A 17399-nucleotide genomic window follows, 5' to 3' on the forward strand; every position below is an offset into this window, starting at 1 on the left:
AGTTCTTTGTAGACTTCAAATTCTTTTTTTTTTTTTTTTGTCAGTCATGGGACTTGAACTCAAGACCTGGGTGCTGTCCCTGAGCTCTTCAGCTCAAGGCTACTGCCCTACTCCTTGAGTCACAGTGCCACTTCCTAGACTTCAAATTCTTTGTTTTAGACTTCATGTCAACTTTATCTTGTTGTGACATTGAAATTTAGTGTGATATTTCCTTTTCAGGGCAGCAACACTTGCAAATATCTTAGATCTCTACGGTGGCTGGTTTTTGTCTCAATAGACCTGATAAGGCAGTATTTTGGTTAATGTGTAGTAAAGTCCTGAGAGTGTTCTAACAGACTTCCTTGTCTTTAACTCACCCTCCGACAATTTGTCTATTAATATTTTAGCTTTGTTTGCTCTTTAATTTGAATAGATATACAATAGGGATATATGTATGTGGTTTCAAAATATTCTGTTTTCTCTTTCTGTTTCCTTGCTTCTATTTTTTTCATAGCTTGTTATTGTCATAGTACTACCATTTGACCAAGTATGGACAGTCAGAACCCAATTTCCTGCACAACTGAGCCAATCTCAAAGAAGTATAGTGGTAGATGGTCTACCGAAGTACTTACGTTTCAGGCCGTACAAGTGTTACGCTTGCTGAAATACGATTTGCATTTTCACTATTTACTTGCCATGTGAAGTGCTCTTCTAACATCTAACCTTTAGTCAGTGAGTGGCTTTATGAGAGAAGAGAGGAAGCTATGCTGTGAAAGAGCTGTTATATGAACATTATAAGCTATCTAGGATTCAAAGGTCTAAGGTAGCAAGTTTTGATATTATTTCAACAACCCGAGACATTCCAACAGGGCAAAACCAAACCAAAAAACTCACTAGCCACTCTTGCGACTGAAGTGGTGAAGTTTAAAGAATTCATGTAATAAAATGGAGAAAACCAGAAGAGCAGCCATCTAAAGATCAACACTTGATGAAGTGATGAAGAAGATTCACTGGTTTATCCTGAAACTTGTCAACTTCACGACACTTGGCTTCGTATGGATTTCTGTGGTACAGTGCACAGTTTTAAACAATTGCCTGAAGTCCTGTGTGACTAACCTGGTAAGTGTTACTTGTCTCCTATTTGTCTTTGCAGGAAGTAGAACATGAATTCCATTTGTAACACAAAGATAATTGAACATTTTTCTTTTTGCGAGAACTCTTCTTATAAGAGTGGTTCTAAGGAAGAGTAGCATTTTTCAGAAGTAATATAGAAATATGAATAGTTTATAATAGGAATATGAAATATGAATAGTTTATGAATAGGCTATTTTCCTTTGTTAATAAGTCATACATTTTTGGGGAGATGGTAGTATCATGAGGATCTGATAAGCGAGAATTAAACAAACTTATTCTTGCACATTTCAAAATATTCTATTTTTCTGTAATTTATTACACTATCATTAATATTTGCTTGAACTACAAAATAGGTCTGGCCACATGGTAAATCTTCTGGTTCTTGAGTAACAGTAACATTTAAGTGGATTACCAAAGGTAACTAGTGGAAGGAGAAGGCAATGCAGATGCCACAAAAAAAGAATTGTTTGTAACTATTTCTACCAGTACATTTGTAATTTTAGTTAATTAAGTTTTTGATATGCAAATACATGTGTTCTTTCTCACTTCTGGTTATCATCCCTTCTCTCTCTCTCTCTCTCTCTCTCTCTCTCTCTCTCTCTCTCTCTATATATATATATATGTATATAGTATCATACCTTTTTATTGTCCCTAAAACAGCCATTAACTCAACTTTTAAAAGCAAATATTGGAAGTGAGGGAACAATGTGCTCTTCCCACATAAAGACAAACAAAGCAGAATACATATAATCTGGACCATAATCACACATTTTAAGATATCAAAAGTAAGCAGATATACTTATTTTTTCTCTCTCTATATATATTTTGCCAGTCCTGGGCCTGAGGACTGTCCTTGTATTTTTCTCAAGGCTAGAACTCTAGCACTTGAGCCTCAGCACCTCTTCTGGCTTTTTTCTAAGTATGTGGTACCAAGGAATCGAACCTGGGTCTTTGGCCCAGATATACTTATTATTAGGCTAATATATCAAACAGATATATGAAACAAATTTATATAACACATTATTGGCTCCTAGTATTATTTAAGAAACAGTTTATATCTTTTTGCCAAAGATTTCATTGCCTTTGTTTGCTTTAGTCTTTTTTTTTAACAGCTGTAATGCAAACTTCAAAATGAAAGCATGGGATTGCTAGTTTCCTTTCCTAAAGTATCTTAATTGTTTTCTTGATTAGATAGAAAAGAAGGGAAAAAAATCCCTGTAGGGCCGGGAGTTTGGCCTAGTGGTAAAGTGCTTGCCTAGTATTCACGAAGACCTGGGTTCGATTCCTCGGTACCACATGCATAGAAAAAAGCCAGAAGTGGTGCTGAGGCTCAAGTGGTAGAGCTCTAATCTTGAGAAGGTCCAAGGACAGTGCTCAGGCCCTGAGCACAAGCCCAGGACTGGCAAAAAAAAAAAAATCCCTGTAATTCCATCACTATTAACCTTTGGTTATATTATCATTTAGTGTTTTTTTAACTATATATTCAAATATATATTTATATATAATTTTACATGTAGTTGTATATCCAGTCTTTTCATATTATTATTATTATGTTATTGTTATTTTAAAGGTGATGTACATAAGTCAACTAAAGAGTGTATTTCTTTTTGGCAGTGTCACCACTTCCTCCACTCCCTACCAGTTTTTCACTTCTATCCCCACTCATAAATTGTACAGTTTCTTTTCAAATAGTGTCTGTGAGTATCACTGCTGCATTCATTCACCCTGTGTCCTCCATTTCTGTGCCCCTCCTCACATGCCCATTTACAGATATATGAAACCTTTTCATTTTACAATACGTTTTCCCCTATACCTTGAAGGTTTCTAGAAATAGAATCTTTCATGTGTTTAGTGTTTTACTATATGAACACAGCACTATAATCTGTTAGTTTATCTTCTAGTGAAATATATTTTCATTGCTTTTAATAATTCAGTCTCCATTTTAGTTCAGTTCCCCCCTCCCCCCCTCCCCGCCTTATTCTCTTTTTTGTGTGGGTTCCTTCACTTCAGGGTTTGGCAGGACAAGCAGACAATGTGTTCCTTTGTGGAGTTGCCTTCCGTTGGCCACCTACAGAAAAAGGGACAGCTGATAGGGTGAGAACTGCCTGTCAACCTGGCCATCTAGTGGAATGGAAGTCTGTGATCCCACACATGTTCTAGAAGAACAAAAAAACAAGGTGAAAAAACCAATGAGTGTAGACATAGATCAAGACAGAAAACGCATAGCCCACTGTACTTGCTATTCTCCCTAACTTGGACATGGGCTGTGGTGGCCATTATTGACTGGCTTACTGAACAAAAATCTATCTGTGTTTAAGTCTGAGTATTTCCCTCTGTGGGATCTGTGCTTATCAGTTGCCCATTAACTGACTTATTTTGTTTGAATTCCAAATATTCATGTGTATCCATGAGGCTGGATAACTATTGTAAGTTTCTTAACATACATTTATTTATTTATTTATTTATTTATTTATTTATTTATTTATTTATTTATTTATTTTTGCCAGTCCTGGGCTTGAGCTCAGGGCCTGAGCACTGTCCTTGGACTTTCTCAAGGCTAGAGCTCTACCACTTGAGCCTCAGCACAATTTCTGGCTTTTTTCTACGTATGTGTTACCAAAGAATTGAACCCAGATCTTTGTGCATACTGGGCAAGCACTCTACTGCTAGGCCAAACTCCAAGCTCCTAGACTATTTATATGATAATAATAATAAATATAGATCAGAGTTTGAAGCCAACCCAGGCAGGAGAATCCATGAGACTCTAATCTCCAATTAAAAAAAAAAAGCCAAAAGTGGAGCTGTGGCTCAAGTGACAGACTAGAGTGCTATCTTAGAGCAAAAGAATCTCAGGGACAGCACCCAGGCCCTGGAGTTCAAGTCCTAAGACGAGCAAAAAAAAAAAAAAAAAAAAAAAAAAAAAAAGATAGTATTTTACAAACCCTAATATACATAAAAGCATGTAAAGTAGTTTTAGAACATGAATAGCCCCTTTAAAAATTCACTATAAAGTCAGGTGTAGTGGCTCACACCTATAATCCTAGCTACTCAGGAGTCTGAGATCTGAGGATTATGGTTCAAAGCCAGCCTGGGCACTAAAGTCCATGAAACTCTTATTTCCCATTAACCACCAAAAACTGGAAGTGGCACTGGGGCTCAAGGGGTAGGGTGGTAGCCCTTGAGCAGAAGAGTTCAAAGACAGTGCCCAGGCCCAGAGTTCAACCCCCATGACTGGCCAAAAAAAACAAAATCACTATAAAAGAAGAAATATATGGTACCATTCCTCGGTACCACATACACAGAACAAAAGCCAGAAGTGGTGCTGTGGCTTAAGTGGTAGAGCTCTAGCCTTCAGAAAGCCCAAAGACAGTGCTCAGCCCCTGAGTTCATGACCCAGGACTGGAAGAAGAAGAAGAAGAAGAAGAAGAAGAAGAAGAAGAAGAAGAAGAAGAAGAAGAAGAAGAAGAAGAAGAAGAAGAAGAAGAAGAGGAGGAAGAAGAGGAAGAAGAGGAAGAAGAAGAAGAAGAAGAGGGGAGGAGGAGGGGAAGAGGGCGAGGAAGAGGAGGGAGAGGAGGGGGAGGAGGGGGAGGAGGAGGAGGAGGAGGAGGAAGAAGAAGAAGAAGAGGAAGAGGAAGGAGATGAGTTAAAATATGATAGATAACCAACCTCATAGAAACTACAGATTTATTAAAAACAAATAATAAAAATTTACCTATTAATTTGGCAAAACTAAAAGCATCCGTGAATGGCAAATTTGTAAGTTGGCATTTGCATCTTTTTTATTATAGAATTTATTAACATTGATTTTACATCATATTTTAAATGACAAGTTTAACAAACAAGTGTTCAAGAAGGAAATCTCTATTTATAATCACTGGGACTTAGTATTTAGAACTTAGTCAAAATTAGGCTAAGGGTTTGTATGTCATAGAAACATATTAATTTATGAAATAAAACATTATGTCTATAGAGTTATAGGTTTTTATGTTTATATAGTTATGTTTATATTTCCATTACCATGTCCATAGCATTGGGTATGCAGATATTGAGTCCTCGCTCTTGTGCTCTTTGGATTTTATAGCCACATATTAAGGATACCATGTGCCTTTTGTTCCTTAGATCTTGACTTGTCTCACTCAACATGATTCACTTTAGATTCATCCACTGGCATTTGCATCTTTTATCAGTTGGAGTTTGATAGATTTCTAGAAAACAATGGGTTGCTAAATTATCAAAATTGAAAGGGACGATCTACCTCTACACCTTTATCTGAGGTGATTATTGAATAATTAGATAAGTATGTACAAATTTTTAGAATATATTAAAAGTAGATTCCTGTGCTATTCTATAATAGTGAATTCATTATTTGTCTTCAAGAAACTTTATAAATTAAACAGTACTCTACTTGCATTTCAGATGAGAACACTAAATTTAACTTTCTACAGTGGGAACAAGCATAACTAACATATGTGGTTAAAATGCAGCTCATTTTGCTTTGTTCTTCTATTGGGGTAGGAAGAAAAGAATGGATTAGTTCCGGCTGATGTGGGCAGGATAGAAAAACTTGTGCCAAGAAGTAGGGGTTAGTTTAAGAGGGTCAGAATGTGGAAGTGAGTCTTTTGAGGGAGGGGAGGTTTGTTAACTAGAACAAATAGAACTAAAATAAACTGCAGGCAGCCATTGCGGTCCAAAGCGAAAATGCGGAATCCTGTGCAGATTCCTGGAGGCATTGCAAATTTCCAAGAGTTGTAGAGGTAATGTCCTTGCCTCATCAAATCCCAACTGCACCATTTTCTAAACGTCCCAGTGTTTCACCTGTAAAACCAGATGAATAAATATCTACTCTATAGTGTTCTTGAGATGGTTGAATGAGATTTTCTACAATGTGCTCACAAGAATACCTAGAATATAGAAAGAAACCCATAAAGCTAGCAATGGCTACTTTGGAAATAATGAGAACAAGTGAGCCTCTTGTCTACTCAGTTAGTATGTGTGACACCCTGAGTTCAGTACCCAAACAAACACAAAAGAAAAGTAAAAGGAAGAAGAAAATCAAGTGAAGGAAGAAACAAGACTATGTCTGGCAGTTGGTATCAGTATCTAATTACTTTTCAAGTTGATCTAAACAATGGCAGGCCAATGGCTTATACTTCCAAGGAACTTCTAGATCACTTGGAAATGGGAGATCACCTTCAATTCCGTAAATGGTTATTGAACTGCTTTCATTCTGAATCTTGGTGACAGAGTGAAGAGAGAAATGGATGGGAAGGAAAAGTATTGTTTGAGCTCAGTGATGGAATGTTCTCCCTTCTTTTCTTTGAAAGCACAGGTCCTGAAGAGGCCACATTAGATGTCTAAACTACTTGCACAGCGTATCTTGCTTGTAGTATTGACTCAGCCAAGGATAGATATCTTATCCTTTGCTGGATTGTCTTTGCAATCCAATGGTTCCTATCTGCAAACCTCGAAGCTTGGATGAGCACTGGCTAGGAAGTACTACGAATTGGTAGTACTAACTAGAAGTACTAGGAATGTCTAATTTCTGTCTTAATGAACAATTACAATGAAAACTTCAGAACAAATTCATTTCTTTTTTAATTTTTTTTTGGCCAGTCCTGGGGCTTGAACTCAGGGCCTAAGCACTGTCCTTGGCTTTCTCAAGGCTAGTGGTCTGCCACTTGAGCCACAGCACCTCTTCCGGCCTTTTCTATGTATGTGGTACCGAGGAATGGAACCTGGGTCTTTGTGCGTGCTAGGCAAGCACTCTAATACTAGGCCAAACTCTGACCCATTTCTATTTTAAGACACCCCCTGGGCTGACCAGTTTGTTTAATTCTGTCTGAGACTCCTTCTATCATTCTTCTGTAGCCATACTCTCTTCCATTTTCACTCCTGTAGCCAGTCTCATAGTACCTTTATAGTCTTGGTATAAGATGAGAATATACAAAATATAAAGAAGCCACTCTTCGTGGGTTTGAATCTTGGAGTCTTTATTAAAAGCATAGCAGACTCCTGCCTCAAAGTCCAGCAGCCAGAAAACACACTCAATACAGTCAGGAAACAGGCCAGAGATGGCAGAAACAACAAATACAATACCAACAAGCCAATTCAGATTCAATGAAGAGTTGAATTACAATGCCATGGTGATAGAAGAACAGGTAGGGGATAGGACACAGGACCTGAACATGGAGATAAGTGGCATGGCATGGCACCTAAGCTAGTTCAGGCTTAAACAGACTCAGGTGGAGGAAGGTGGATTACAGGAAATTCCCAGTCCCAGGTACTGGACTGACAGGTCCAGTAACTTAACAGCCAAGTGCCCACCCCTATCTCTAGGGATGCAGGCACCACCCATCCCCTGGGAGAGGGGAGTTAACCTTTCCTACCCCCTCCCTACAGAAGGACAAGAGACCAGAGCTTAGGTCTCCATTGTAAGGCTTTGTTTTCTCTTAAGCAGAGCCTTCCCTGCTCACCTTGAGCTACAGGTCTGTAGTTAATGAGTGGCATCTAACCTCTAGGCTTTCCAGCACTGGGTGGAGAATTTCCTCCTCCCAGCCAGAGGCTCCAGGATGACTGAGAAGCCCCCAGACCCCCGCACCCGGCCGGGCACTGGTATGGCTGTAAAAATTACCTTATTTCAGCCACCTGAGTGTAGTTTCTGCTGAAGTTTTAGGTGGACATTTATAATTGACACTAGCATTTTGTCTGATTGCAAGATAGATTTAATTATTTATTTATTCATTTTTTAAGTGTGCATGCTGGTACAAGGGCTTAAACTTAAGACCTTTCATTCTTTCTTGCCATTTTGCTTCAAGGCTGAAGCTCTGCCCCTAAGCCACAATTCCACTTCTGACTTTTCGCTGGTTAATTGGAGACAGACTTTCCACTTGGGCTGGCTTTGAATTTCAAGCATCAGATTTTAACCTCTTGAGCATCCAGGATTACAAATGTAAGCCATAAGCACCAGGAAAATTTAACAAGTTTAAACATACAGCTATTACTTTACAGGTACAGGACAAGAGGAGGCAACGCTGTTCCAGAACTGCCCCCCCCAAAATACATTATGTAAAAAATCAACTACACAACTTGTGAGCAGAGGCAGGAGCGGGAAACCAGGGGAAAGTGAAAGAAGTGGTGATATTGTCTAAGAAGAATTGCACTCATTATTTGACTTATGGATTTGTAACTCGGCACAATTCCTTAATATTAGTGTTTTTTAAAAATGCTGTGGCAGTTTCACTGAGTCCAATATTGATAGCTGATGATTACTACTCTTTCTCCATTTCAGGGCAGGCAACTTGACATCAGCACATCGAATCTCAGTGAACCAGTAAGTAATTGTTTCCACTGCTAAGAATTTCACAATGTTTGTGTTGCTAAAAGGAGACAGTGCTCAGATTTTTATTAGCATGGAACATTGCCGAGTAAAATCACACTTACTCATCCTTGACAAAGTAATCTCAACTGAAAACCATGAGAAGTCTGAATTATGACATTCATTTTAAAATGAAATGTGTTCAAAATGGAAAAAGCATATTCAAAAGGAATTCAAGTACAATACTTGTACTACATAGCTGAGATATGATTTGGACAAATTAGTATTTCTGATACTTAATTTTACTATAGTTTTTTGGAGAGCATTATGCTATATGGTCTCCAATGTTTCTTGAATAGCTATTTATTTTATGATTTTATTACTTTTTGGCACATGTATTCACTTATTTAACAAATGTGTAGTGACTCTAAGTGTCAATATGTAGTAGGCCCTGGGCCAGGACTAGAGATTCAGAAATAGAGTTTATGTTTAATAAGATCTTCAGTCTATGGAAACACATAAAACTAGAGAGACTACAGTGATCATGGAAACTGTAATATCCTAGCCATTTTGGGGATCCCTGGACCCCCCAGCAATAGAGTCACACCAGCACTCATTGAACTGAGATAGGAGTCCATTTACTAGCAGTGCTGTGGCTACTCTCCACCTTTGGGCTGATAGAGGCAGCTAGACCTTCAGTGCGGCTGAGCTTTTAAAAGTAAACACCACACACAGGTGGTAGTCACAGTATGACGTCGCCTTATAATGTCCAGTCAATAGCCACAAGGATAAAAGCACACGCAGGTGGTCCAGCAGGTGAAGCATTTTTACAAAAGCAACCCCAATTTGGCAGCTAAGCCTGGCAGGTTATTACAGAAACCTAAATAGTGGTATGGTATGCTGTGGTGTGTGTGTGTGTGTGTGTGTGTGTGTGTGTGTGTGTGTGTGTGTGTGTGTGTGCGCATGTGCGTGTGTGTGCCTGTGTGAGTGCAGTGTTGAGAATCTTCAAGAGAAATGAACACTTTGTCTGAGAATCCTTCAAACTGAAAGAGTTAGAGTTTTCTAGAAGGCCTAAAAGGAGAATGATACATAGCTTGGAAAATATGGTGTATTTCCAAAGATGGAAATGAGGGGCTTTTATGATGTTGAGGAATGGTAGAGTCAGAACGCAGATGGGTTTTGGTTCATGAGCATCGTTGTTGGTAGGACTTGGTGATGGTTTGTACTTGAGGTCGGAGATAAGGGAATGAGAGGAGAAGAAGGAGCTCTGGTAATAATCTAAGCAAATCACAAACACCTGGTTTTCTCTACATCATGTAAAATATGCATTATGCACTCCAGATACTCTGTTCATTGTTGGAAGACATTTCAGAGTAGCTGTGGGGTAAAAGTTGGCTAGTAGGCAACAGACTTCTCACATGATGTACCCATTAGGTAGACATGCCACCTTCTAGTTGTATCCTGCTTTTAATTTGCTTGTGTGGGAACTGCCTGGGGATCCAAGATATATCTGATGCCATGCTGTGCTAGACTTTGTCTGCTGCCAGCTGCCCAGTGGACAGTGTGTCCTGAAGATTGGGAGCTGTCTGTGTTTCAGGCCCACACGGGGCACAATGTCTCCTAGCAAACCTGCTGCCTTAAGGGAAGCCACACTGGGTCTTGGGTCTGTCTGTAGATATTGCAGCCCAAAGGTCTGCAGCTCTAAATCATCAAGTGATACTTATTAAGCATTTTCAGGTGACAAGAAAGTCATATTTCTTCAGTCACCATTGCTTGTTTGTTTCCTTAGAGAGTTGATTATTAAGTAGTTGCACAAAGAGGGTCCAATTTCAAAAGTCAACTGATGTGTATACTGCATTTTGATCAATGAGTTATCAGTTTTTTTATTTTGTTTTGGTGGTCGTGGGGCATGAACTCTGGGCCAGGGTGCTGTCCCTGAGCTCTTCAGCTCCAGGCTACAGCTCTACTCCTGGATCCCCAGTCCACTTCCTGTTTTCTGGTGGTTGTTTGGAGATAGTCTCACGGACTTCAGTGCCCAGACTGGCTTTGAGCCTCCATCCTCAGATCTCAGCCTCCTCAGTGGCTAGGATTACAGGCGAGAGCCACCTCACTTGGCTGGTTTTTTTTTAAATTGTTATTACAAAGGTGATGTAAAGAGGGGTTATGGTTGCATACTTTAGGTAGAGTACATTTCTTTTTGGACAATGTCCATCCTTTCCCTTTCTCCCTCCCTCTTATTGTTCTTTACAGTGCATTCAAGGATGTCATTTTTGGAACTCTGTAGTCCAGGAAAATTGCACTTTAATGTGTGTAAGTATTTACTATATTTTCATTTTCATACTGATATTTCCATCCAGAGAAAATTTGTCTACATGGATTTCTATTTCCATTTCCATTGGTTTCCAACTTGAAATCCAAGCAGCCTAAGTATTATGTAGTAATGAAAAAAAGGTTACTTTTTTTGTAGTTGTGATAAGGTAGAGCATTTTTATTGACAATCAATGGGCAACCACTTGAGATTAACATTATTAACATAATAGGAAGCAAAGGAATGTTAAAGCAAACTGAAGATGCCCAATTAGGCATTTCTTAAATTTCCTAGTTCTCCCCTTCCCGTGTTGTTATATACAATTATCTGTGGTCTTGTTAAAAGGCAGAATCTGACCAGTAGGTTTGGATGGGTTCTGACATTCTGTGCATATAGCAAAATCCCCATGATGAGATGCTGTAGTCCTCAGACCACATTTGGGAAGAAAGCCTCTGGTTATGTTCATATTCAAAGTTTCTTTGTGGGGAATGTGGAAGAAATGTACAGCTAAGTATCATGAAAAGTATTTATATCATTCAGGGTTTTAAGGAAGTTTTTCTTTCTTTTGTTTCTGTGCAGAATGATACCTATGTTACCACTTGTGAGGTGAGTTAACACAAAAAGGATGTTATCAAAGCCAATGTATTTGTCTGTAATTCTTAAAAATATTAAATTAAGAGATGTTGAGGTGTGGCTCGGTTGGTAGAGCACTACCCAGTGCACAAAAACAGCAGGTATTGAGTTCGAGTTCTGGTTTCAGACAAAAGAAAAGCCAAGAAAAAATTGAAAATGAAGAAATAGAAGTCAATCTAAGTATGCAGCGGCTTTTCCTGGGGAATGCTATTTCTCTGGGAATAAATACTGCATTATCCCATTCTAGGCACTAATATTTTTTAAAAAATATAACTTTGTCTATGACATATGTGTAAACATATGTGACTCTGTATATGCAAACACACGTTTACATATAGAAATGTGCAGTTACGCTTTAGTTCTAGGAACCCTGTGAATACCAAAATCCTTGGATGTTCAAGACCCTTATATAAAAAGTTCAGTGTTTAGAATTGTGTTCATCTGCTTACACACTTTGGTCATCTCTAGATTACTCCTAATCTAATACAATATGAATGCCATGTAAATAGTTCTTGTACTGTATTTTTGAGGGGGTGTACAGAAAAGAAAAAAACTGCATGTACATGGTTAATCAAGATACAATTAAAACTATTTTTGACCATTAATGGGTTGAATCTGCATATGTAAAATCTGCTAATTCATATTATTCCAATCTGAGTTTTCTTTTCCCAGACCAAGAGTTTCTTATCATGAAACCTGTCACATTAAAAGAATTCTGTAGCTCAATTTCTTCATTATTCAACAAAATCCTTTGCTAACATTTTGAAACACAGGTCCCTGCTCAATCCCCCTGGCTGCTTTGATGATAAGTGACTTTCTGATGGCTCCAGCTGCCCTCCAATTTCCTGTGTGCCTTTTTTTTCCCCCTACAAATGATTTTTCTCCTCTTTAAAAGGCCTTGTGTTGAGGTGAGGGGAGGAGGTTGTAGGTGTGGCTTAGTTGGTAGAGTGCTAGCCAATGAGTCAGGTACTGTTCTGTGTCAGTTCGAGTTCTGGACCCATCCCTGCCCACCGCCCCAAGAAAAGAAAGGAAGAAAAGAAAAGCCTTGGAGACTTGATCTTTGTCTACTTAATCTTCACCATTAAAATTATCTGTCCTGGACTTCATCCCCTCAGAAATAAGTTAATTTGGTAGTAGTTACTATGAAGAAGTTGTATTATTTCTCACTTTAATATCTATGTATGTTATGTTTGATGTAAATTCCCTTGAATTAAAAACACAGAACTAAATCTGTTCATGCCTGTAATCCTAGCTACTCAGGAGGCTGAGATCTGAGGATCGTGGTTCAAAGCCAGCCCAGTCACTAAAGACTGTGAGACTTTTTTTTTCATATATTTTTTATTGTAATTAATAGAAGAGTTACATTATATTCACCAAATAGAAGGTGCATTACTTCAAAAACATTCATACCCTTTCTCAGGTTTTGGTCTCCATTTCTCTTCCCCCACCCCTGCCCCTCATCTTGTTTTCCCCCCTTCCTTATCCTATTTCAAATAAAAGACCATGAGACTCTTATCTCCAATTAACAACTAGAAAACTGTAAGTGGCACTGTGGCTCCAGGGGTAGGGCAGTAGCCTTGAACTGAAGAGCTCAGGGTCAGCTCCCTGGCCCAGAGTTCAAGCCCCATGACTGACAAAAACAAACAAAAAACCAACCCCCCCCCCACAGAACTATCTTATTCTGCATGGGACAGAACATATATATATATATGTCATTCACTACTGAAGAAAAATGTCCACTTAATAGAGAATGAAAATATATCTTCTCAATAGTCATGATGATTTCCTCTGCAAAGAAGATAGAAGTGAGAGGTGGCTAGGAAGATATTAGAACTGAAGGGAAAATCCATCCCCTATATCAATAGACAATTAAAGATCTCTTCTGATTGATATAACTATGTTTTTCTTTATCCCTGTTGGTATAATACTGGGCACCTTAAGACACTTAATATGTATTATTGGTTGATTGAATGAATGAATGGATGATCTTTAGGGAACAATGATATCATTTATATGGAAAGTGATGGAATATGTGTCTTGTGTCATAGATGCTAGGAAAGGGGCTGACAGCATCTGTGCCAGTCTAGAAAACTCATGGTGGAGTCAGACATAACACACAGAGTCTAATTACTATGGGAGAATTGGATGAGGATGGACGCAGAGGCATAAGCTGTTAAAGCCCCTGGGCAGAGGAGTCCTGGCCCCCATAGGGGAACGCAGCCGAGCAGTAGGGAATGTGCCGCATGAATGTCCCATCCAGGTGCTTCTAGCTCAGACTCTCTCAGTTTTTAAGATCTAGCTGCCTTGATATTCTGTCCAGGCAACTCAAGTTTGAGAGATACTGGGTAACCTCATGTGAGTGTGGGGCTATGAGCCACTCTCACTGCTACCGTTACCTCCACTTGAGATAATATTGCAGCGTTCAGATGTGGAAACTTTATTATATGTTCTCCTTGAAAAAAATCCAGGACAATCAACTACAGTTTCCTCCATTTCCCTTCCTTCCCTCCTTCCCTTCTTCTCCTTCTCTCTCCCTTCCTTCTACTCTTTTTTCTTTTTTAAAAACTATGAAATCTGGTAAAAAGTAGGGAAACGCTTTTTTCTAATCCCATTATCACATGGGAACTCTATTAAAATGGAAGTATAGATAGGAAGATACACTTGTATAAGAGACATTCAAGAAAGGGTATCAATGTTTGTGAAGTAATGCACCCTCTATGTGGTGAATATAATATAACCCTTCTATTAATTACAATAAAAATATAGGAAAAAAGAGACATTCAAATGTGAGAGTTTATTTGGAAGCTTATAGCAACGTGAGCACAAAGGCTGCCCAGATTGACCTGCCATCTTCCCTTTCATAGCGAGAGTCGTGTGAAGTTGGCTGCAGCATTGCAGAAGGTGCTCATGAAGATCAAGTCCTGGGTAAGGAAACGCACTCCGGAGTTTTGAAGCAACCTGTAGCCTCCAGGGCTTGTTCTCATGAAAGAATGATGAAGTACCTCTTCAAATATCCTGGACTCTACATCTTAGTAGAATAAAAAATATTAATAGAGTGTTGGTGCTCATGCCTAAAATTGTAGTTACTCATGAGGCTGAGATCTGAGGATCGTGGTTGGAGCCAGTCCAGGTAGGGAAGTCTGTGAAACAACTGGAGATAAGAATTGCCAATTAACTATCAAAAAAGCTGGAAATGGAGTTGTGCTCTAAAGTGGTAGAGGCCTAGCACTGAGTGGAAGACCTAAGGGACAGTGCTCTAAGCTCAAGTCCCATGAGTGACCAAGAAAAGACAACAACTCCCCCAATAGCTATACAGTTTGTCCTTCAATCTAAGTATGACTTTTTTTCAAATTATCCCATTTTAAGATATGTACTTGTTAAGTTATCATATTTAATAAATATAAATTTAATAAATGGAAATGTAAAATTGTTGGGTTTTCTTTGTCGGTCATGGGGCTTGTACTCTGGGGCCTTGGCACTGTCCCTGAGCTCTGCAGCTCAAGGATAGTGCTCTACCATGTTGAACCACAGCACTGTGTTCAGTTTTCTGGCGATTAATTGGAGATAAGAGTCTCACAGACTTTCCTGCCCAGGCTGGCTTTGATTCTCGATCCTCAGATCTCAGCTTCTTGAGTAGGTAGGATTACAGGTGTGAGCCACCAGCGCCCAGCTGTAAAATTGTTTTAACAGCTTGTTGATACAATGCTTTTAGAGTATAATTAATGCTTTATTTTAAATTTCTCATTAGCACATAATGTCTATGTGCTAAGTCTAAATGTAAACATTGGACAATGGCTCATGCCTGTAATCATAGCTACTCAGGAACCTGAGATCTGAGGATCATGGTTTGAAGCCAGCCTGGGCAGGAAAGTCCATGACACTTATGTCCAATTAAGCACCAAATAGCTGGAAGTATGGCTCAAGTGGCACTGTGGCTAAAGTGGTAGAGTACTAGTCAAGCATAAAAGCTCAGGGACAACTCCCAGACACTGGGTTCAAGCCCTAGGACCAGCACATTGGAGCATACAGACCTTATCTTTCGTTATTTAAAAACAATTTGTTTTAACTGAGGCTTAGAGTCACTGCAATAACTATGGTAACACTGCAATAGTTATGGTTATATTGCAACAATCCTAAAATTGTCTTCAAATTCCAAACATCAAAAGCCCCAGCTTTCCCAAGCTGTGATACAGATGTACTAAATTTGATAAGGCAGTAATTTTGTACATATACCAGGTCAATTTTTGAAAAGATGGGCAGTGACAGTAGAATTATAGTATAAACTTTCCAAAACTACTTTTGGCTGCATCTCCTGGGATGGTGGATGATTCTTCTATGACACAGACATGCTTTTGGCATGTTTCCCTTGCATGTAAAAAAGTGGTGCCTGAGATAAAACTGAAGAGGCTTGCACCTTCCTTCCACAGTATCTGCCTATATCAAGAAGATTGCTGCAAATGCATGCTTCTGTTTACTATGCGGGTGACTTAGTGCAGTAGCAGAATGCACAGCACCCTGGGACAAGCAGACACACACCCTCCTGTTTTCATGACCAGGAGCATGTGGTTAGTGCCATGCTGTTTTCTCTCCAGAAGGCACCGAACTCCCTTCGGCCCCCTTTGCATCTTCCATTGGAAGCCGTAGTGTAACACTGCGCTGGAAAGCTGCTAACATTTCTGGAGTAAAATACATCATTCAATGGAAATATGCACAACTTTCAGGCAGCTGGACTTACACAGAGGTATGCAAATTGCCTTTCTATGTAAACAAAGACTTACTTCAGTCTTTAACTAATTCGTTAAAGAGCCAAGACATTTGGTGTAATGACGGCAGCCCTGTCTTAGCAATTATTTAGACTTCTGCGGTTTCAATTACCTGGAGTCAGTTGTTAAATATTATTAGGAAAATATATGATTAGCCACATCTGCAATTCTTTCAGCAAAATATCACATAATCATTTGTCTCATTCACTTGCTCCGCTTTGCACAGTGATTTTATGTGAATGGAGGACAGGAAGAAGATTCTCATAGGGGTTGGTTTTAATTGATAAGTCCGGCTTTAGGGTAGTTTTTCCAGCTTGCCAGTTTTAGCAAAGTATGATCAAGATTAGAACTAAAAATAGTTGTAATACACCAAGTATATGAACACGTCACATTTTAAGTAAAATTTTGAGTAAGTGCCAAATACTTGAATCCTTAGTTTTGCTAATTTGAGAAAGGAGAGAATATCTGTGTGAGTTCTGCAGACTGATTTCTGGGATCTTGGTGGCTCTGTCTTCAAAAGTGTGTGTCCATGTTTCACAAATTAATCTGTGTTCTTCTGTTCCGATATGTTGGAGTGATTCAAGAAATGCTCATCATTAATTTCTCATGGATCTAGACTGTGTCCGCTCTCTCATACATGGTGGAACCTCTACACCCCTTCACTGAATATATTTTCCGAGTGGTTTGGCTCTTCACTGCCCAGCTACAGCTTTATTCTCCTGCAAGTCCCAGCTACAGGACTCATTCCTATGGAGGTATGGCATGTATGCATTGTTTATGAACTAAGGACATTATTTCTCAGCTCTGGTTTAATTTGTTTTTATTTTAAGTAATGAAATAAATCTGATGGGAACCTCTTGATAGGTCGCAAGGGTCATTCTGGTTACTGGATGGAGAATCATTTCTGGGGTATGGGCAGAAATGGGAAGAGACAATTGTAGTGACTCAGGTGAGAATTGCCAAGAGGTGATAATGGTATGGTAGACATATGTCGACTCTATATTTATTTGTTGAGGCAAATTTTAGACTTTTTCTTGCCTAGGCTATGAACTTCTTTGCCTGTACAGCAATGAAATCTGTGAAAACATTTAGCTCTTTTCTTATCTTTTCCTTTTTCTTGGAAACCTGATTATTTTCCTCAAGTATTCCTTAAGTAGCTATTATTTTAGTTCTAGAAACTAAAGTCTCAGAGCTTTATTCTAAGGAAGGAAGATAGGCAGACAAAGGATGAAGTAAAGGTATTTGTTGGGGTTGTGAGCTGTCCAGT

General features: G+C 39.0%; 1 protein-coding gene across 4 annotated transcripts in view; it reads left to right on the forward strand.

Moving 5' to 3' along the window:
* The first annotated feature begins 975 nt into the window (after positions 1–975).
* Positions 976–17399, forward strand: part of Ros1 (ROS proto-oncogene 1, receptor tyrosine kinase) — a 97280-nt gene continuing 80856 nt past the window's right edge. For all 4 annotated transcript variants that reach the window (XM_090338229.1, XM_090338227.1, XM_090338228.1 and 1 more), the window contains exons 1-7: positions 976–1098; positions 8402–8443; positions 10679–10738; positions 11316–11342; positions 14234–14294; positions 15962–16110; positions 16749–16887. In XM_090338229.1, the coding sequence (XP_090194355.1) occupies positions 976–1098; positions 8402–8443; positions 10679–10738; positions 11316–11342; positions 14234–14294; positions 15962–16110; positions 16749–16887 (601 nt within the window). The remainder of the gene's footprint in view (positions 1099–8401; positions 8444–10678; positions 10739–11315; positions 11343–14233; positions 14295–15961; positions 16111–16748; positions 16888–17399) is intronic.

The sequence above is a fragment of the Megascapheus bottae genome, chromosome 8, assembly GCF_031878675.1.
Source record: "Megascapheus bottae isolate mThoBot1 chromosome 8, mThoBot2.hap1, whole genome shotgun sequence".
Classification (NCBI taxonomy): domain Eukaryota; kingdom Metazoa; phylum Chordata; class Mammalia; order Rodentia; family Geomyidae; genus Megascapheus; species Megascapheus bottae.